The 23,871-nt window shown below is 39.7% G+C and overlaps 1 protein-coding gene across 1 annotated transcript in view; it reads right to left on the reverse strand.

The window, feature by feature from the left end:
• Positions 1-13,962: 13,962 nt before the first annotated feature.
• TAF1 (TATA-box binding protein associated factor 1) overlaps positions 13,963-23,871 on the reverse strand; it is a 94,922-nt gene continuing 85,013 nt past the window's right edge. The window contains exon 38 of the mRNA XM_081125481.1: positions 13,963-14,517. Coding sequence (XP_080981607.1) covers positions 14,499-14,517 — 19 coding nt within the window. The 3' untranslated portion in view covers positions 13,963-14,498. The remainder of the gene's footprint in view (positions 14,518-23,871) is intronic.

Below are 23,871 nucleotides of genomic sequence, written 5' to 3' on the forward strand. Positions count from 1 at the left end.
AACACTGTTACAATCTAATAAGTATACAGTTTACATTAGGGTTCACTCTTTGTGCTGCACATTTTATGTACCTTGACAATGACATGTATCCACGATTACCGTATTATACAGTATAGTTTCACTGCCCTAAAAAATCCCCTGTGCTCCACCTATTCAACCTTCCCTTACTTTCCCCTGAACCTCTGGAAACCACTGATCTTTTTATTGTGTCCATAAGTAAACTTTCTTTTTAGAGCAGTTTGATATTTACAGAAAACTAAGAAGATAGTACAAAGAGTTCCCATATACCCAACACCCAGTTTCCCTATTATTAACATCTTACACTGTATGATACTCATTTGTTATAATTAACGAACCAATATTGATGCATTATTATTAACCAAAGTCCATACTTTACTCAGACTTCTTTAGTTTTTACCTAAAGTATTTTTTCTGTTCCAGAATCCCATCCAGGACACCACATTACAGTTAGTCATCATGTTTCTTTAAGCTTCTCTTGGTTCTGATGGTTTCTCAGATTTTCCTTGTTTTTGATGACCTTTATAGTTCCAAGGAGTGCTGGTCAGGCATTCTGTAGAATGTCCCTTAATTGGGATTTTTCTGCATTTTCCTCATGATTAGACGGGAATTATAGGTTTTAGGACAGAAGACCACAGAAGTACAATGCCATTTTCATTGCATTCTAGCTATGATATATGTTACCAACATGACTTTTTACTGTTGATGTTGCTCTTGATCACCTGACTGAGGTAGTGTTTGTCAGATTTCTCCACTATAAAGTTATTCTTTTTTCCCCCTTTCCGAACTGCAGTCTTTGGAAGGAAGTCACTGTGCACACCCAACTCGAAGATGGCTGAAGGGGCATGGACTCACTCTTCTACATTCCTAAGTTGGCTCAGCCTACTGTCCAGTAACAAATCCTTCTAGGCTCACCACCTGTTCTGAGCCTCAGGGCTATTCTAGGGCAGACTGGGCCTCTTCTAGAGCTTACCTTACCATGGGCTAACCTTCACCCCTGGGGCCCATTACTGGACTCCATGTACTCCTAAAACACATTAAAGGAGCTCCCTTCTTTCTTACTTAAAAAAATAAAAAAAGAAAAAGAAAATAATTCTCTACCTTCTTGAGGGAAGAATAGCTAAATTATTTGGAATTCTTCTGCATGAGAGATTTGCCTCTTCCATTTATTTATCTATTTATTCTACGAATCACTTTATTATATCAGTATGGATTCATAGACATTTATTTTACACTTTACCCACTCTATTTATTTATTTATTTATTAAATGTATCTTTATTGATTTCAGAGAAAGGAAAGGAGAGAGAGAGAGAGAGAGATAGAAACATCAATGATGAGAAAGTCACTGATCAGCTGCAGCCCGCAACCCGGGCATGTGCCCTGACCGGGAATCGAACCCCTATCTCCTGGATCCTAGGTTGATGCTCAACCGCTGAGCCACGCCTGGCTGGGCCCCACTCTCATTTTTAAGCTCAATCATTTTTACTTTTTTAATGCAATTAACAGCAGTCTGACATCATCCAACCAACCAATAATAGTATGGTTCACAAACACATTGTTCTTGACACTGGGGAATCTTTCTTGGGACCTGAAGAATGTTTTCCTTCCTATCAGAGGAAATGATGACTCTGTAAGTACTTACTGAAGTTGATCTTCCCCCTTGAAGTACAGAAAAAGGGTTTCAGGAGTGCCTCTATATATTTGTCAATGAAATGAGGATTTCCCATACTGGATAGAGAAAAGACTTTGAGTTCAACCAAAGAAACATAACCAGTAGAAGATACATATTAAGGAATTTATTGTAGGAACCTTCTTACACCATATACAAGAATAAAATAAAAATGGATTAAAGACATAAATGTAAGACTCAAAACCATAAAACTCCTCAAAGAAAACATGGCTGTAAAATCTCGGACATTTCCCTTAGCAATATTTTTTTCTGATATATCTCTTGAGACAAGGGAAACAAAAGAAAAAAATAACAAATGGGACTACATCAAACTAAAAACTTTTTGTATAGCAAAGGAAACCATCAACAAAGTGAACATAAAATCTACTGAATGGGAGAACATAATCAATAATACATCCAATAAGGAGTTAATACTCAAAATTTATAAACAATTCATACTATTCAACACCAAAACAAACAATCCAATTGAAAAATGGGCAGAGGGCCCGGCCAGTGTGGCTCAGTGGTTGAGCGTGAACCTATGAACCAGGAGGTCACAAATTGATTCCGTGTCAGGGCACATGCCCGGGTTGCAGGCTCCATTCCCAGTAGGGGGAGTGCCGGAGGCAGCCAATCAATGACTCTCTCATCAATGATGTTTCTATCTCTCTCCCTCTCCCTTCCCTTCCTCTCTTTGAAATTAATAAAAACATATTTTAAAAAAATGGGCACCTAGCCATTTTGGCTCAGTGGTTAGAGTGTCACCCCAGGACTGAAGGGTCCCAGGTTCAATTCCAGTCAAGGGCAGGCTTGATCCCCAGCCCCAGTTGGGGTGCATGCAGGAGGCAACCAATTAATGTGTCTCTCTCATGTTGATGTTTCTCTCTCCCCCCCCCCCCCTTCTGCTCTCTGAAAAGCAACAGAAAAAATGTCTTTGGGTGAGGATTAAAAAAAAAAAAAAAGGGAAGAGGGCCTGAATGGACACTTCTCCAAAGAGCACATACAGATGGCCAGTAGACATATGAAAAGATGCTCAATGTCACTAATTGTCAGAGAAATGCAAATTAAAACCACAATGAGATATCACATCAGAAGGACTGGAAGATGGTGGAGGAGTACAAGGAAGCTACACTCACCTCCATTCTGGACTAACTTGGAAGTACAACTAAAATATGGAGCAATCAACCCGAATAATCAACTGAAGACTATCTTAACAGAAGTCTTATAACCAAGAATTTACAGAAGTCACATTGAGACTGGTAGGAAGTACGGAGACACCAAAAGGGCTGCCCCCACTCCCTTGGGTGGTGGCTGAGATTCTGGAGGGATGTCTTAGCTACAAAGGTTCCCCCTGAGAAGCATGGGGTCTCAAACTCAAGCTGGGCTCCCCAGTCCAGAACACCAGAGCTGGGAAGAGGCACCCACATAACATCTGGCTGTGAAAATCAGCAGGGATTCTGTAGGCCAGGGAGAGAGATGGGTCCGCTAGAGACACAAGCACCCTCTTAAAGGGCCAAAACACAAAATCTCATTTGCAGCTACTCACCCTGGGTTGCGGTGGAAGGAGAGTGGAGCGGGCTAGAGTCATGTGAGGAGAGACTGGGGTCTATGGCTTTGGGGAGAGAACTGAGGGGATAACCACAGGGATGCCCTGGGTTGAGTCACACTACCATACCACAGATGTCATTTTTCTTGGATGGAGCATGCCCCTCCATATGGCATCAGCATGGGAAAATGCAGTAACACAACTGTGTGGTCTCTCTGTTGACCCACCCTATGGAGTTTGCGCCCTTCTGAGGAGTAAGCTGCCTGGGCCAGGGTGTACAGGTCTAGGAAGACTCAGGGGATATCAGTTACTGAGCTGTATGGTTTTGAAGCAAGGGCCATGCCACCACCCCTTTCCCATGAGCCTGACTGGTGCCTCCCTCTCATAAGAGATCCCCTAGACCCACTCTCCAGGTTCCTGGCACCCTGCCCTTTTGACTCTTGGTGGCTCTACCCTGCTGAGGTCTGAGCAGAATCCAGGACAAACTGAGTTGCATGGAACTGGAGTGGAGGCCACCCCTAAAATTCCCCCAAGCTTGATGGGCACCACCCCCTCTCCTCACTCCCAGTGGCCCCACCGTGCTGAGATGGGGCTCCTGGCAGAATCTGGGACAGACAGAGCTATGTGGCTCTAGGATAGGGGAAATTTTTCCCTCACACACCTGAACAGTGCAGAGCCTTCCCTTCACAGGGCCAAATGCTAGGGTGTTTGGGCCTGATAAACTCTGTTGGCCTCATCCTGACAACTCCCTGAGACTCCACCTCACCACAAAGGTGTGCCAGCACCTTGAAAGTGGCAGCTAGACTTGGTATACCCTGGGACATTTGCTGAGTGGCCTCAGACACAGCACTGGCATAAAGTTTAAACCTGTATATATCTGGTGAACACCACTCTCCCCTAATTGGTGACTCACTGAGAATCTATGGCCTGCATCTTGAGTACCACCAGAGACTCTTTCAGTGACTCAGCCTAACAAGCAGCCAGCACATAGAAGCAGGCAGAGCTGAACCTCAGGTTTCCTAGGGACTTTTTCTGACCTGTTCCCAGGTCTGGTGCTGGTAAAAGCCAGCCTTGGTGTGCAGCTTGATTCTTCCTATGCATACCCAGCCCAGCAGAGGCATCCACAAACTGTGGAACACTTTGTAGCTCCATACAGGTTGCCCAGGGAGAGTCACAGGCAGCACTTGACATTGTCCTGTGCCTGAGTCCCGCCCAAGAGGTCCAGGAACCAACACACAAAGTGAAAAGCTTCAGACAACACCAAAGCAGGATCCAAGTACCTTCCCAAGCAGCATATCCAAAGGGAGATCTTGGCAGGCACCAGGCCAAGGTGCTGAGGTAAATTATGCTCTGTGTAAGCAGCACCTGCACAGCAGCTTGTACACTGCAGTGGGAGTTAACTCTCACAGTCAACCAGCCTTAGGGTTGACCATACACACAAATGGGCCAACAGCAATCAAGACTCAATTGCAACAGGAGGGCCCACATAACCCACACAAGGAACATTCCAGGAGCACCCAGTACAGATGATCAAGGAAACTGTGCCACTGGGTTCCACAGGACACCTACTACAGAAGGCTACCCTACCAAGACTGAGAGTCATAGCAGATCTACTTAATACATAGAAATAAACACAAAGAGGCAGGCAAAATGGGGAGACAAAGAAACATGCCCCAAATGAAAGAACAGGAGAAATCCCCATAAATAGAGCTAAATGAAATGGAGGCAAGGAATTTACCAGATACAGAGTTCAAAACAATGGTTATAAGGGTGCTCAAGGAACTTAAGGGAAGAATGGATGAACTCAGTGAGAACTTGAACAAAGAGATAGTAAAAATTAAAAACAACAACAACACAGAAGCCATAAAAAAGAACCAGTCAGAAATGAAGAATACAATATGTGAAATGAAGAATACACTAGAAGGAAAAAACAGTAGACTGGATGAAGCAGAGGTTTGAATTAGCGATCTGGAAGACAAGATACAAGAAACCAACCAATCAGAGCACCAAAAAAAAAAAAAAAGTCAAGAAACAAAAACCAGAATTTAAAAAATTGAGGATACTGTAAGGGTCCTTTGGGATGCCATAAAGCATAACAACATCTGCATCACAGAGGTACCAGAAGAAGAATAGAGAAAACAAGGGATTAAGAACCTATTTGAAGAAATAATGACTGAAAACTTCCCTAACCTGGTGAAGGAAAAAGACATACAAGTCCAGGAAACACAGAGAGTCCCAAACAAGATGAACCCAATGAGGCTCACACTCAGACACATCATAATTAAAATGGCAAAGGTTGAAGACAAAGAGAGAAGCTTAAAAGCAGCAAGAGAAAGACAGGTGTGATGAAAGGCAAGGACCTACAGCCAAGACTACTTTACCCAGCAAGGCTGTTCTTTAAAATTGGAGAAATAAAGAGCTTCCCAGAGAAGAAAAAACTAAAGGTATTTGTTACCACCAAGCCAGTATTACAAGAAATGTTAAAGGGCTTGCTAGAAGAAAGAAGAGAGGGGAGGGGAGGGGAGGGGAGGGGAGGGGAGGGGAGGGGAGGGGAGGGGAGGGGAGGGGAGGGGAGGGGAGGGGAGGGGGGGAGGGGAGGGGAGGGGGGGGAGGGGAGGGGAGGGGAGGGGAGGGGGGGAGGGGAGGGGAGGGGAGGGGAGGGGAGGGGAGGGGAGGGGAGGGGAGGGGAGGGGAGGGGAGGGGAGGGGAGGGGAGGGGAGGGGAGGGGAGAGGAGAGGAGAGGAGAGGAGAGGAGAGGAGAGGAGAGGAGAGGAGAGGAGAGGAGAGGAGAGGAGAGGAGAGGAGAGGAGAGGAGAGGAGGGGAAAGAGAAGGAGGGGAAGAAACAGAGGAACACAGTTAAAAGAATAAAATGACAATAAATACGTACCTATCAATAATCACTTTAAATGTAAATGGCTTAAATGCTCCAATCAAAGACATAGGGTAGGGCCTGGCAGGCGTGGCTCAGCAGTTGAGTACTGACCTATGATCCAGGAGATCAAGGTTCGATTCAGGTCAGGGCACATGCCCGTGTTGCAGGCTCAATCCCCAGTAGGGGGCATGCAGGAGGCAGCCGATCAATGACTCTCTCTCATCATTGATATTTCTCTCTCCCTCTCCCTCTCTCTGAAATCAATAAAAACATATTAAAAAAAGACATAGGGTAGCTGAATGGATAATAAAACAAGCCCCATATATGCGTTGTTTACAAGAGACCCACTGCAGAATGAAAGATACACACAGACTAAAGTAAAAGGATGAAAAAAAACATTTCTTGCAAATGGAAATAAAAAAGAAGCTGGAGTAGCAATAGTTATATCTGACAAAATAGACTTTAAAACAAAGGTTATAGTAAGAGACAAAGAATGACACTACATAATGACAAAGGGAGCAATACAACAAGAGGATATAAATATAACCCTTGTAAACATTTATGCACCCAGCATAGGAGCACCAAAATATATAAAGCAAATCTTTATGGTCATAAAGGAAGAGGTTGACAGTAAAAGAGTCATAGTAGGGGACTTTCACAACCCATTGATATCAATGGATATCTCTTGAAGACATAAAATCAACAAGGAAACAGCAGCCTTAAATGACACACTAGATCAGATGGATTTAATTGATATCTTCAGAGCATTTCACACCAAAGCAGCAAAATATACATTCTTTTCAAGTACACATGGAACACTTTCTAGGACAGGCCACATGTTAGGACACAAAATAAGTCTCAATAAATTTTAGAAGATTGAAATCATATCAAGCGTCTTCTCTCACTATAATAGTAAGAAACTAGAAATCAATCACACACAAAAACGGAAAGACACACATGGAGGTGAAATAACATACTAGTAAACAATCACTGGGTTAACAAAAAGATCAAAGAAGAAATTTAAAAATACCTTGAAACAAATGAGAAGGAGAACACAAAAACTCAAAATCTATGGGGCACAGTGAAAGTAGTCCTTAGAGGGAAATTCACAGCATTACAGGCTTACCTCAAGAAACATGAAAAATCTCAAATAAGCAATCTAACTTTATACTTAAAGGCAGTAGAAAAAGAATGACTAACAGAGCCCAAAGTGAGTATAAGAAAAGAAATAATAAAGATCAGAGCAGAAATAAATGAAATATATTTTAAAAAACAAACAATACAAAAGATCAATGAAACCAACCACTGGTTCTTTGAAAAAAAGATAACCAAGATTGACAAACCTTTAACCAGATTCATCAAGAAAAAAAGGAGAGGACCCAAATAAATAAAATCAGAAATGAAAGAGAACAAATAACAACTGACTCCACAGAAACACAAAGGATTGTAAGAAAATATTATGAACAGCTATATGCCAACAAATTGGACAATCTGGATGAAATGGATAATTACTAGAAACATATAATCTTCCAAAACTGAATCAAGAAAAATCAGAGAATCTGAATAGTCAGATTACAACTAATGAAATTAAAACAGTAATAATAATAATAAACTCCCAATAAACAAAAGTCCTGGAACAAATGGCTTCACAGGTGAATTTTATCAAACATTCAAAATAGAACTAACGCTTATCCTTCTCAAACTATTCCAAAAAATTCAAGAGGAGGGAAGACTCCCAAGCTCATTTTACAAGGTCAGCATTAGCCTAATTCCAAAACCAGAGAAAGACAATACAAAGAAAAAAAATTACAGGCCAATATCCCTGATGAACTTAGGTGCTAAAATCCTCAACAAAATATTAGCAAACTGGATCCAGCAATACATTAAAAAGATCATACACTATGATCAAGTCAGATTTATTCCTGGATGCAGGGTTGATACAATAACTGCAAATCAATTACCATGACACATCACATAAACAAAATAAAAGATAAAAAGCACATGATCATATCAATAGATGCAGAAAAAGCATTTGATAAAATCCAGCACCGATCTATGAAGACTCTCAGCAAAGTGGGAATAGAAGGAACACACCTTAACGTAATGAAGGCCATATATGACAAACCCACACCAACATCATACTCAACAGGCAAAAACTAAAAACCTTTCCCTTAATATCAGGAACAAGACAGGGATGTCCACTTTCACCACTTTTATTCAATATAGTACTGGAAGTTCTAGACACAGCAATGAGACAAGAAGAAATAAAAAGTATCCAAATTGGAAAGGAAGAAGTAAAACTGTCATTATTTGCAGATGACATGATACTGTATATAGAGAGCCCTAAAGATTCCACCAAAATTCTACTAGAACTGATAAATGAATTCAGTAAAGCAGCAGGATATAAAATAAATATCCAGAAATCAGTTGCATTTTTAAAAAATATATTTTTATTGATTTCAGAGAGAGGAAGGGAGAGGGAGAGAGAGATAGAAGCATCAATGATGAGAGAGAGTCACTGATCGGCTGCCTCCTGCATGCCCCCCGCTGGGGATTGAGCCCACAATACAGGCATGTGCCCTGACTGGGAATCGAACCATGTTCTCCTGGATTGTAGGTCGATGCTCAGCCACTGAGGCATGCCAGCCAGGCTCAGTTGCATTTCTACATACCAATAATGAACTATCAGAAATGGAAACTAAGAAAACAATCCTACTTACAATTACATAAAAAAATACATAGGAATAAATTTAACCAAGAATGTAAATACCTGTACTCGAAAATTAGAAGACACTGAAGAAAGAAATTGAAGATACAAAGAAGCATATACCATGCTCATGAATAGGAAGAATTAAAATCATTACAACGTCCATACTACCCAAAGCAATCTAGATTCAATACAATTCCTATCAAGATACCAATAGCATATTTCACAGAACTAGAATATTCCAAAAATTTATATGGAATCACAAAAAACCTGGAATAGCCACAGCAATCTTGAGAAAGAATAACAAAATTGGAGGAATCACACTATCTAATATCAAAATATACTACAAGTCCATAGTAATCAAAACAGCATTGTACTGGCGTAAAAACAGACATATAGACCAATGGAACAGCATAAAAATCTCAGAAATAAACCCACACCTTTATGGTCAATTAATATTTGACAAAGGAACCCAGTCGGTGTGGCTAAGTGGTTAAACATCGACCCATGCACCAAGAGGTCATCAGTTTGATTCCTGGTCAGAGCACATGCCCATGTTGCCTGCTCGATCCCCAGTGTGGGGCGTGCAGGAGACAGCCAATTGATGTTTCTCATCAATGTTTCTATCTAACTCTCCTTCTCCCTTCCTCTCTCTCTAAAAATCAATAAAAATATATTTTATTGTATTTTATTGTTTTTAATCCTCACCCGAGGATATTTTTTTCATTGCTTTTCAGAAAGAGTGGAAGGGAGAGAGAGAGAAACATCAATGTGAGAGAGACACATCAGTTGGTTGCCTCCCACACCTGCCCTTGATCGGGGCTGGGGATTGAGCCTGCAAAAGAGGTATGTGCCCTTGACAGAAATTGAACCAAGACACTTCAATCTGCGGGCCAATGCTCTAACCACTGAGCAACACCAGCTAGGGAATAAAAATATGTATTTTTTAAAAATTGACAATGGTGGCAAGAACATACAATGAGGTAAAGACTATTCAGTAAATGGTGTTGAGATTAGCCGGTGTGGCTCAGTGGCTGAGCATCAACCTATGATCCAGGAGATCATGGTTCAATTCCTGGTCAGGGCACATGCCCAGGTTGTAGGCTCGATCCCCACTAGGGGCATGCAGGAGGCAGCTGATAGATGACTCTCTCATCATTGATGTTTCTATCTCTCTCTCCTTCTCCCTTCCTCTCTCTGAAATCAATAAAAACATACTAAAAATAAATAAATTAAAATAAATAAATAAATAAATAATAAAGTGGTTTTGGGAAAATTGGACACTTGCAGAAAAATGAAACTAAAGCACCTTCTTACACCATACACAAGAATAAACTCAAAATGAATTAAAGACTTAAATGTTAGACTCGACACCATGAAAATCCTAGAAGAGGCAGTAAAATCGCAGACATTTCTCATAGCACTATTTTTTCTGATATATCTCCTCTAGCAAGGGAAGCAAAAGAAAAAAATAAACAAATGGAAGTACATCAAACTAAAAAGTTTTTGCACAGCAACAAAAACCATCAACAAAATGAAAAGACAACCCATTGAATGGGAGAAGATATTCACCAATGATATATCTGATAAGGGGTTAATATCCAAAATTTATAAAGAAGTTATAAAACTCAACACCAAAAAATCAAACAATCCAATTAAAAATGGGCAAGGGACCTGAATAGACACTTCTCCAAAGAGGACATACAGATGGCCAATAAACGTGAAAAGATGCTCAATGTTACTAATCAGCACAGAAATGCAAATTAAAACCACAATGAAATATCACCTCACACCTGTCAGAATGGCTACCATCAATATATCAACAAACAGCAAATGTTGTGAGGATGTGGAGAAAAGGGAATCCATTGTGCATTGTTGGTGGGAATGCAGATTGGTTGAGCCACTGTGGAAAGCAGTATGGAATTATCTAGAAAAAATTAAAATGGAACTTCCACCCTAGCTGATTTGTCTCAGTGGTTAGAATGTAGGCCAGTGGACTGAAGGTTCTTGGGTTCAGTTCCGATCAAGGGCACATACCTTGGTTGCAGGCTTGATCCCCCCCAGGGCATGTGTTGGAGGCAACCAAATGATATGTCTCTCTCACATGAATGTTTCTCTCTCTGTGTCTCTCCCCTCCCTTCCACTCTCTCTAAAATATCAATGGAAAAAATATCATTGGGTGAGGATTAAAACAAAACAAAACAAAACAAAAAAATGGAACTGTCTCATGAACCTGAGATTCCACTTCTGGGAATATATATGAAGAAACCCAAAACACTAACTCAAAAGGAATATAGGCACCCCTATATTCATTGCAGAGTTATTTACAATAGCCAAGATTAGGAGGCAGCCCAAGTGTCCACCAGTAGATGAGTGGACAAAAAAGCTGTGGTACAGCCCTGGCTGGGTAGCTCAGTTGTTTAGAGCATGGTTCCTATGTGCTAAGGTTTTGGGTTTGATCCCCAGTCAAGGCACATACAAGAATCAATCAATAAATGAGTGGAACCACAAATCGATGTTTCCCTCTCTGTTTCTCCCTTTCTCTTTCTCTCTAAATTTGTTTTTTAAAAAGCTGTGGTGCCCGGCCACACGTGGCTCAGCGGTTGAGCATCTACCTAGGATCCAGGCGATCAGGGTTCGATTCCCGGTCAGGGCACATGCCCGGGTTGCGGGCTGCAGCTGATCAATGACTCTCTCATCACTGATGTTTCTATCTCTCTCTCTCTCTCCCTCTCCTTTCCTCTCTCTGAAATCAATAAAGATATATTTAAAAAAATAAAATAAAAAGCTGTGGTATATTTACCCAATGAAATACTACTTGTCTGTAAAAAAGAACAAAATCTGCCCTGGCTGGGTGGCTCAGTTAGTTGGGGCATCATCCCATACGCTGGAAGGTCACAGATTCGGTTCCCAGTCAGGGCACATACCTAGGTTGTGGGTTTGGTCCCCGGTTGGGGAGTGTCTGAGAGGCAACCAATTGATGTTTCTCTCTCTCTCAAATCAATAAACATATCTATCCTCGGGTGAGGATTGAGAAAGAAAAAAAAGGAAATCTTACCCTTTGCAACAGCATGGATGGACCTGGAGAGTATTATGCTAAGTGAAATAAGCCAGGCAGAGTAAGACAAGTATCACATGATCTCACTCATATGTGGAATCTAATGAACACAATAAACCAGCAAACAAAGTGGAGACAGATTCATGGATACAGACAACAGACTGATAGCTGTCAGAAGAGAGAGGGTAGAGAGCCTGGGTGAAAAGGGTGAAGTGATTAAGAAAACAAAACAAAACAAAACAAATCCCCATAGCCCTGGCTATTATGGCTCAGTTGGTTGGAGAGTTGTCTTGTGCACTGACAGGTTTGATTTCCAATCAGGGCCCATACTCAGGTTGTGGGTTTGATCCTTGGTTGGGGCGCATACAGGAGGCAACCAACTGATATTTCTCTCTCACATCAGTGTTTCTCTCTCTCCCCCTCTCCCTTTCTCTCTACCTAAAATCAATAAAAAATGCCCAGCCGGCATTGGCTCAGTGTTGAGTATTGACCTATGAACCAGGAGGTCACGGTTCAATTCCTGGTCAGGGCACATGCTCAGGCTGTGAGCTTGATTCCCAGTAGGGGGCATGCAGGAGGCAGCCGATAAATGATTCTCTCTCATCATTGATGTTTCTATCTCTCTCTCCCTCTCCTTTGCTCTCTCTGAAATCAATAAAAACATATTTTTAAAAAATAAACAAACAAACATATCCTAGGGTGAGGATTAAAAACAAAACACACCTCATAGAGAGACAACAGTATAGTGATTACCAGAGGGAAAGGGAGATGGAAAGAGGTGGGAGAGGGTAAAGGGGGGAAAATGGTGATGGAAGGGGACTTAACTTGGGGTGGTGAAACACAATACAATATACAGGCATTGTATTATAAAATTGTACACCTGGAACCTACATAAATTTATTAACCAATGTCACCCCAATAAGTTCAATTTTAAAAAAATAGATTTCACCTCACACTAATAAGAATGGCTATCATCAATAAATCCACAAACAGTTAAGTGTTGGTGAGGATGTGGAGAAAAGGGAACCCTTGGTGGAAATGCACACTGGTGCAGCCACTGTGAAAAACAGTATGAAGGGTCCTCAAAAAATTAAACACAGAACTGTCTTATCACCCAGTGTTTCCACTTCTGGGTATATATTCCAAGAAACCCGAAACACTAATTCAAAAGAATAATATGCACCCCTATCTTCATTACACCATTATTTACAATATCTAAGATATGGAAGCAGCCCAAGTGCCCATCAATAGATGAGTGAATAAAAGTGGGATGGTACATACATAAAATGGAATATTACTCAGCCATAAAAAGAATGAAATCTTACCATTTGCAACAGCACTGATGGATCTAAAGGGTATTATGCTAAGTGAAATAAGTCAGACATAGAAAGACAAATACCATATGATTTCACTTATATGTGGAACTAAAGGACAAAGTAAATGACAAACAAAATGAAACAATATAGACACAGAGAACAGGCTGATGGTTGCCAGAGGGGAGGCAGTTAGGGGACTGGGTGAAAAAGGTGAAGGATTAAGAAGTACAAATCAGAAGTTACAAAATAGTCATGGGGATCTAAAGTAAAGCATAGGGTATATAGTCAATAATATTGTAATAACTATGTATCGTGCCAAGTGGGTACTAGAAATATAGGGGAAACACTTTGTAAAGTATGATTGTCTAACCAGTATACTGTATACCTGAAACTAATATAAAATAATATTGAATGTAAACTGCAATTGAAAAACAAAATTTAAAGTTCTTTTAGAAAAATAGATTTATTATAAGAAATAGGCTTACATAGTTGTGGGAACTCAATAAGCAAGTCCAAAATTCAAAGGGCAGTCTATCAAAAAGGGCAGGTTGGAACTCTTAAAGCTACTTACTGTTCACAGCAGGAACTTCTTCTTCATTAGGGAAGCCTCAGCTCTGCTCTTAAGGCCTTCCTACTGATTGGACCAGGCCCACTCAGATTATCCAGAATAACCTCCCTTACCCAAAGTCAACTGGTTATGGACTTTAATAACATCTACAAAATACCTACACAGCAACACAAAAATTAGTTTGATTCAATAACTGAGAACTGAAGGAGGTTTCAAAAGAGTTTTATTGGAAATAAATATCTAACAATAAAAAAAATAACAGGGGACTGTAGCTTAACCAAATTGACACATCAAAAGACCATCACAATGGAGAAGGAAGAAGAAGGGATAGGAGAAGGAAAAAAAGAGAAGAGAAAGGAAAATAAAGAGGAGGAGGAGGAGAAAAAGGTGTAGGAGAAAGGGGAGGGAAGATGCTAGGAAGTTAGCAGAGGGTTTCCATATCATTCTACTTATAATGAGAAGTAGAAGAATGTGAAAAGAATAACAAGTTGAACCAGATACATTACACCACAGACACAAAGCATTCTCCATGAAGGAATTATACATAAGCACTAGACAAGATGTTTTATCATATACTCCACAGAAGAGGGGGGATTCTGTAAGTGAAACAAAAAGAAATGGAAACAGTTGCCCTTGGCAGCAGTAGCAGAAGAGGATGTGGAAGAGGATGACTTGCTGCCACGGTGTTCAAGTGATCACTGGGATAGAGCCTCCTCATGGCCAATCAAAAGTCATAGTGCCACTATGCTGTACACCTGAAACTAATACAAAATAATATTAAATGTAAACTGTAATTGAAAAAAATTTATTTTTAATTTTAAAAAGTCATAGTGCTATAGTCTTTGATCTAGAAATTCCACTTCAAGGGGTGTATTCTATATTTATTCTCTTTATAATCTATATATTATTCTACATACAGTCTATAAATATATGTTTGAAATGACATGTACAAAAATATTCACTGAAACAAATTTTTTGCAAGAACTAAAAACTGGAAGTAACCTACAAGTCTACCAGCAGGAAATTGATTAAATAAACCATGGTACAGCTAGCAGTGCAATACTCTGCAGTCACAGAAATGAGCAACTCTATGTGGACTGACTTGGGAAAACCTCCAGTACATGCTGTTAAGTAAAAAAAGCAAAGTGCAAAACAGTGGGCATATAATGCTACAATTTGTGTGTTTTTCAAGGAATATACAGATATATATTGATAAATATATCAAATATTTCTGTAAGAACATATAAGAAACTGACAACTACGGTTGCCTCCAGAGAGGGGAAGTGAATTTGGGGATAGAGAGGGAAAGAAAACACTCTTTACCACATAACTTTTTGTAGATTTTAATTTTTGTACTATACATCATGTATACAAAAATTAAATACTGTATGTAAAGTAATGTTGAAAGGGGAAGAGGTGCCATCTTCCCAAACTGAATCTGGAGGATGTTATAGAGTCTATCAGACTTTCTGACCTCTATCTGCTCCTGGTGCCTCCTACACAGATGAATTGCACTTGTACAATAAGTTGCAGAGCACTTCTACGGAATGATGCCTGGACAAAAGCTGAACGCCTAGGGAGATAAGGGGCATTTTCATTTTTTCCTCCAACTGAAAGCAGGGTTTTGGGAAAGCTGGGAGGATATGAGCAGTGGTGAATGCATAGCTATTTGATAGTGTCAGAGAAAATAATTTGGCCTCTTAGGATATTAGAATGACAGGGGTTTTCTGCTACAGAGAGAGCACATTTCATAAGGGCTAGAGAGAGTATTTACATAGAGACATCCTAATCTGATTATATGGATTTTAAACAGAAAACAAAGTAAGAGTTAGAAATATGTTCAAGTGAAACTAAAATTGATTGTAATGGAGCACATTAAGAATGGCATTAAAGCCTTGGCCAGTAGCTCAGTTGGTTAGAGCATCATCTCGATACGCCACGGTTTCGGGTTTGATCCCTGGTCAGGGCACATACAAGAAGCAAACAATGAATGCATACGTACGTGGAACAACAAATTGATGTTTCTTTCTCTCTCTCAAAAAAAAAAAAAAAAATCAATTAAGCCCTGGTCAGTGTTGTTCAGTGGTTGGAGCATTGGCCAGAGCACCAAGGGGTAGCAGGTTTGATCTAGTCAAGGGCACATACCTGGGTTTTGGGTTCGATCCCAGGCCCTGGTTAGGGTGCATGCAGGAGGCAACCAATTGATGTGTCTCTCTCACATCATTTCTTTCTCTCTCTACCCCCCTCATTCCCTTCCACTCGCTCAAAACCAATGGAAAAAAATATCCTCAGGTGAGGATTAACAAAAAAATTGTTTTAAATCAATTTTAAATAAATAAATAAATAAATAAAGCCATTAAAGAAAGAGTGACAATACAGTAGTCCCCGCTTATCTGAGGGGGCATGTTTCAAGACCCTTAGAGGATGCCTGAAACCACAGATAGTACTGAACTCTATATACAGGTGGGGCAAAAGTAGTTTTACAGTTGTGAGTGTGTAAAACACAGTTTATCTTGTATTATTATTATTATTTATTAATTATTGTATTATTTTCCATACAAACAACTGTAAACCTACTTTTGCCCTACCCTGTATACTATGCTTTTTCCTAAACATACATACCTATGACAAAGTTATATTTATAAATTAGATACAGCAAGAGATTAACAACAATAACTAATAATAGAACAGTTATAACAATATACTATATGTAAATGTTATGTAAATGTGGTCTCTCTCTCTTTGATGATCAATCTTTATAATGGAGATGACTACTTCATGACTAATGGGCAGGGAGTGTATACAGCATGGTTTTGCTGGACAAAGGGATGATTCACCCCCCCAGGTGGGACAGAGTGGGATGGCTCAAGATTTCATCACACTATTCAGAATGGCACATCAATTTAAAACTTACGAATTGTTTATTTCTGGAATTTTCCATTTAATATTTTCAAACCATGCTTGATTGCAGGTAACTGAAACCACACAAAGCAAAGATATGGGTAAGGGGAAACTACTATAGAGGAGGTGTTGCCACCTTTACAAGATTGGAAAAGAAGTGAAAACTAGTATTAGGGCTCCAGATGCTCTTTTTCTTCCACAAACACCCTCAACTTGTTTTTCCTACTGTTTGCTTTACTCAGAGCCCTTTCCACTATACCCTCTGGATTCCAGGTTTTGAAAACAAACTACCCTATGCCCTGGTTTTCTTCACTGAACTTTACTTTCCATCCCTTGCCTTAACTGAACTGGGGTTTTCTCCTGAGGCTCTTGCTTTCCTGCAGTCCCCTCCAGAAGGAGATTGCTTCTCTCACACTCTGATTACCACAAAGATCGCAGGAGGGGTGGACAGATGAGGGAAGCTTTCTCCTTACTCCCTGTTGCCAAGTCCACCACTTATGGGTAAACAATTTCTGTTCCTTTGAGGCTCATGGTATCTAGCTTCGTAACTGTCTACACAACTTTAAACTTTCATCCCAGCCTCCTTATTCAGGAAGAATTTTTGAGTCTAGCTTTCAGTTTTCCTTTCTACCCCATGTCCTGTCATCAGCTAGAAGACTTCAGAATTAACCTAGATGACCATCTGACTCATTGCTTCCCAATTTCTTGACTTTCTCAATTGCCATCAAGAAAATATCCTAACTCCTTAGTATGACAGAGAGCATCCTTCAAACATAGTCACCAGTCTACTTTATTTCCTGACATGGCTTCTTAGGTACTTTATATTCCAGCTATAGGAAATAATTTACAGTTCTCCAAAGCCATTGATAATTTATTCCTCCAGGCCCTTTACCATTCTCATCCCCCTGTAATGCCAGTTTCCACTCCCACTTAATTTGCATGCTGAACAGCCATATGAATGATGCATTTAACATCATTTCCTACTCTGCTTTTACTCCAGGAACTTTGTTCTCCATTCCATTTCAGCCTCCACTCTCAGAGCCACATCCTGGGCTTCTTCATTGCCCAGAAAAATATGATATCTAAAAACTTAAACCCCAGCCTCACAAAAAGTCAGAGAGGACTTTCACTTGTGGCCAAGATTGACTAATTTATCCTCCTACCTGAAACAACAACAAATGGGCAAACTATATGAAACAAAAGTTTTCAGACATTCAACATCAGGCAGCACCTGATAATGATCACAGAAAGAGGAGAAACAAACAAGATGAGTCTTATGATTGTCCTAGCATACTATCCGAAGATAGATTCTAGGCCACAAGGCAGAGAGGTGAAATCCAGGTGGAGCCCAGCAGTCTCTCTGAGTTGAAAAGACAAAATTGGGAGTCCAGGGAAGCCAAGGTAGCTAAAGTTCACAGGACAGAGTACTGGAGAGCAGAGAGCTGCACAGAAAGTTTTGGAGATTTGAAGAGGATGCCCCTTGAGTCTTCAATGGAGTATTGGTTAGTGAATGTATGTAAAGAAACTACCTAAAGTTGGAGAAAGAGCGACCTGAAAGAATTAGAGAGTAAAACACTCAAAGCTCACACAAGGACCAGATAGCTTGTCTTCCCACCAGCCCAAGTGAGAAAATTTACATAATTCACAAGACACTAGGTGAAATACTGACAAGGGTTTTGCCTCAGCAGTAGAGCAAAATTAGCCTGAGACTAAAATGCTGCTTTGATTCTGGCTTTTAAAAAAAGCTTAAAAGGCCTGGCTGGTGTGGCTCAACAGTTGAACATCAACCTGTGATCCAGGAGATCTCAGTTTGATTCCTGGTCAGGGTACATGCCTAGGTTTTGGGCTCAATCCCCAGTGGGGGGCGTGCAGGAGGCAGCAGATCAATGACTCTCTCATCACTGATGTTTCTATCTCTCTCTCTCCCTCTTCCTTCCTCTTGCTCTGAAATCAATAAAGATATATTTTTAAAAAATAAATAAATAAAATAAAAAAATTTTTTAAAAAGCTTAATGGGAGAGGCACTGGGGAGAATGGACAGGGTGGAACAGGTCATTGGGGAGAAAAAGGGACATTTGTAATATTTTAAACAAAAATAAAATTAAAAAAAAAAAAGCTTAAAAGCTAGCCTCAAAAAGATAAAATTGTTTCCAACTATCTTAACTTTTCAGAACAGAGCTTAAGCGCATTTATAGTAGCACAAAAATATTGACCAACCAACAAGGTAAAGTTCACAATGTCTGGCATCCAATAAAAAATTAACAGGCATGCAAAGAAGCAGGAAAATATAAACCAACAATAAAGAGAAAAAAATCAATAGAAACGGACCCAGAAATGACACAGGTGATAAAAGTTAGTAGACAAGGACAATAAAACTGTTATTACATAACTAACTATATTACATACGTTTAAGATGGTAGATTAAAAAGCTGAGTATATTAAGTAGGTACATAGAAGATACACAAAAGTATAAATCAAACTTCTAGACATGAAAAAATGCCTAAGATGAAAAATACACTAGATGAGATTACCAGCAGATTAGATACTGCAGATGAAAAAGATTACTGAACTTGAAGGCATAACAGAAATTATCTGAGTAAAACAGAGGGGAAAAAGACTGAAAACAATGAAGAGAGCATCAGTGAGCTGTGGGGAAATGCCAAGCAGCCTTCTATATATGTTACCAAAGTCCCTAAAGGAAGAAGGTGGACAGAAAAAAATATTTGATGAAACAATGGTTGAAATTTTTCCAAATTTGATGACAACTATTCCAATGAACTCTACTCCAAGAACAAGAAACATAAGGAAAACTACACCATGAGGAAGAGCAAACTAAATCCAAAGCTAGGAGAAGGAAGAAAATAATAAAGATTAGAGAAGAGATACACAAAATAGAGAACAGAAAAACAATATAGACATTCCATGAAGCCAATAGGTGCTTCTTTGAAAAGATCAACAAAGTTGACAAACCATTAGCTAGACTGACTAAGGAAAAAAAAAAAGAGAGAGAGAAGACTCAAATTACTAAAATCAGAAAAAGGGGACTTTGCTACAGACTTTACAGAAATAAAAAGGATTATAAGAGACTACTATGAAAAACTGTAGGCCAACAAACTAGATAACCTAGATAAAACAAATTCCCAGAAACACACAAAACTACCAAAATTGAGTCAAGAAAAAATAAAAAATCTAACAAGAGATTGAATCAGTAATCAAAATTTCCCAACAAAGAAAAGCTCAGGACTATATGGCTTCACTGGTGAATTCTACCAAACATTTAAAGAATTAACACAAACCCTTCTCAAACTCCTTGAAATACATTGAAGAGTAGGGAATACTTCCTAATTCATTGTATAAAGTCAGCATTACTTTGATACCAGAGCCACACAAAGACACTACAAGAAAACTACAGATCAATATTCCTTATGAATATAAATGCAGAAACTACAACAAAACAGAAAACCAAATTCAGCAGCATATTAAAAGGATTATACACCATGACCAAGTGAGATTTATCCCAGGAAAGCAAAGGTGGTTTAACATATGAAAATCAATCAACATAGCTCTGGCCGGGTAGCTCAGTTGGCCGGAGCGTCATCTGGATACACCAAAGTTGTGGGTGCAATCCTAGGTCAGGGGACATATAAGAAGCAACCAATGAATGCATAAATAAGTGGAACACGAAATCGATGTTTCTCTCTCTCCCCTCGCCCCTCCTCTTTCTCTCTTCCTTCCTTTCTCTCTCGAAAATCAATAAATTTTTAAAAATTAAAAAAGAAAATCAATCAATGTAAAACATCACATTAAGAGAATGAAGAAAAAAGACATAGCATCATCTCAATTGATAGAGAAAAAGACTTTGGCAAAATCTAATACTGTCCCACAATAAAAACATTCAATAAACTAGGAATAGAAGAGAACTTCCTCAACATGATAAAGTCAACATTGGAAAGACCCACCACTAACATCATAGTTAATGGTGAAAGACTAAAAAGTTTTTCCCTAAGATCCAGAACAAGGCAAGCATGTCCACTCTCACTACTTCTATTTAACACAGTACTGGAAGTTCTAGCCAGAGCAATCAGGCAAGAAAAAGAAGTACAATACATTCAAAGTGGAAACTAAACTTTTCCATTCACAGATGACACTATTTTATACAGAGGAAAAAAACCCTAAAGAATTCCCACACAGCCCTAGCCGGTTTGGCTCAGTGGCTAGAGCACTGGCCTGCTGACTGAAAGGTCCCGGGTTCGATTCCAGCCAGGGGTAGGTACCTCCGTTGCAGGCTCCATCCCTGGCCCTGGTGGGGGCATGTGTGGGAGGCAACCAATCAACGTGTCTCTCTCACATCGATGCTTCTCTCTCTCCTCCCCCCCTCTGAAAAGCAATGGGAAAATATCCTCAGGTGAGGATTAAAAAAAAGAATCCACACACAAACCTTGAAGACATTATGCTAAGTGAAACAAGCCAGTCACAAATGGACAAGTACTGTAAAATTCCACTCATTTGAGGTAGGTAGAGTAGGCAAATTCAGAGAGATAGAAGGTAGAATTGTTGTTACTAGTACCTGGGGGCAGAGGGAAACAGGGAATTATCGCTTAATGGGTACAGAGTTTCTATTTAAAATGACAAAGGGTATTGGAAATAGTGATGGTTGAACAACATTGTGAAAGTAATTAATACTACATACATAAAGTTATATATTGTATATGATCTTCCCCCATATAGCTACATGATTTACTCTCACTTCATTAAGCTCTCTGTTCAGATGTCACCCTCCTGACATACAGATGGCCAACAGATACAGGGAAAAAAAGCTCAATGTCGATAATCATCAGAGAGATGCAAATTAAAACCACAATAAGGCATCACCTCACACCTGTAAGAACGGCTACCATCAACAAATCAACAAATTACAATCGCTGGTGAGGATGTGGAGAAAGGGGAACCCTGGTACACTGCTGGTGGGAATGCAGACTGGTGCAGCCACTATGGAAAACAGTATGGAGGTTCCTCAAAAAATTAAATATGGAACTGCCATTTGACCCACTGGTCCCACTTCTAGGAATATGTCCCAAGAAACCCCAAAACACCAATCAGAAAGAATCCATGCACCCCTATGATCATAGCAGCACAATTTACAATAGCTAAGATCTGGAAACACCTCAAGTGTCCATCAGTAGATGAGTGGATGAAAAAGCTGTGGGACATTTACACCATGGAATCCTATGCAGCTGTAAGGAAGAAGGATTTCTTATCCTTTGGGACAGCTTGAATGGACCTGTAGAGTATTATGCTAAGCGAAATAAGCCAGTCAGAGAAAAACAAATATCACATGATCTCACTCATATGTGGAATCTAAGGAACAGAATAGACTGATCAACAAGATAGGACCACAGACAGGGAAGCATGGAACAGACCAACAGATCTCAGAGGGAAGGTGGGAAGTACAGGAAGAGATTAACCAAAGAACTTGTAAGCATATATGAACAGCCCATGGACACAGACAACAGACAGATGGGGACCAGGGGTGGGGTGGGGGATGGGGGGAGGGGGAGAAGGGGAGGAAATTGGGGACATCTGTAATACTCTCAACAATAAAAAAAAAATGTCACCCTCTCTGAACACACTAAAATATTAGCAACTACCCTCCCCCCAATACCCTTACCTTACTCTACTTTTCTTCATGGTACTTATTACCACTTTCCATATATTTATTTATTGTCTCTTTTCCCCACCACACACACAAGGGATTTTATTTTGTTCAATGCTGTATTTCCAGCACTTAGATCATGGCCTGGAACACAGTATTCATTCATTCATTCATTCATTCATTCATTCAATAAATATTTCTAGTTCACAGAACAGTGGGTAACTATACCATTGAATAAATATCTTTGTACCCTAGGGCCCAACATAGTACCAGGTACATAGCTGGTATTCAATAAATATTTGTTGAATGACTGACTGAAGCTTGTAAATATGCTCATATCTTACAAGTCTTTTTAAAATCTTCTGATGATCTTATTTCTCCCTCTAGTTATTACTATTATCCTTGCTCTTTTCACAGCCTAGCTTTCTCACCTTCCAATCACTATTTTTTACCTTAAAATATTTTATGAAATGTATCAGAAATACAAGAGTGCTACACAATGAAGGATCAACTTATGCTCCTGTTGAGAAACATCTTTTTTTGTACACCTAGCTGGTAGGGAGTGCTGCTGACTGGCACTGTCCCAGGTAGGGACAGGTTCGATCTGGCTGTGGGAATTTTCTGGTGGCTGGAGAAGTGCTTTGTTGAGGAATGCGAATATTTTTCATGGCCATGTGTTTCCTCTTGTTCTGAGTTTGCTTTTTGGTAATTGGCTCATGTATTCTGATGGCTGGAAAGAGATGTCATCCCATAATAAATGTATTAATTGGAGGAGAAAAAAAAGAAATAAATACAAGAGTATATACATACATACTCTTATGATTTAATTCTTTAAATCATGTATATAAAATAATAAAATCATATGAGTGTATGATTTAAAGAATAATAAAATGAACACCCATGTACCCACCAATCAGTTTGAGAAACAGAACGTTACTAGAGCCTCTAAAGCCATCTATATTCCCTTCAGAATTGCATTCCTCTCCTCTACAAGATATAACTGCTATCAGGAATTTTGCTTTTCTTTATTGCTTTCTCACCTGTTTTTGAACTTTACATACATAGACTCCTACTGCATAAATTTTTCTGAACTTGCTCTCTCTACACATTATTTTCGTGAGATTCATCTATGTTGATATTTGTAGCTACAGGCATTCTTTTTCACCAATATGTAGTTTTTCACTTTATGATTATACCACAATTTATTTATTTTTTAAAAAGGAGAGCTTTTTTATTTAAAAAAATTTTTTTAATATATCTTTATTGATTTCAGAGAAAGGAAGGGAGAGGAAGAGAGAGATAGAAACATCAATGATGAGCTCAGCCGGGCGTGGCTCAGTGGTTGAGCGTTGACCTAGGATCCAGGCGATCGGTGCTCGATTCCCGGTCAGGGCACATGCCTGGGTTGCGGGCTGCAGCCGATCAATGACTCTCATCATTGATGTTTCTGTCTGTCTCCCTCTCCTTTCCTCTCTCTGAAATCAATAAAGATATATTTTTTTAAAAAAATCAATGATGAGTCATCATTGATCAGCTGCCTCCTGCATGCCCCCAACTGGGG

The sequence above is a fragment of the Miniopterus schreibersii genome, assembly GCF_964146895.1.
Source record: "Miniopterus schreibersii genome assembly, chromosome: X".
Taxonomy (NCBI): Eukaryota; Metazoa; Chordata; class Mammalia; order Chiroptera; family Miniopteridae; genus Miniopterus; species Miniopterus schreibersii.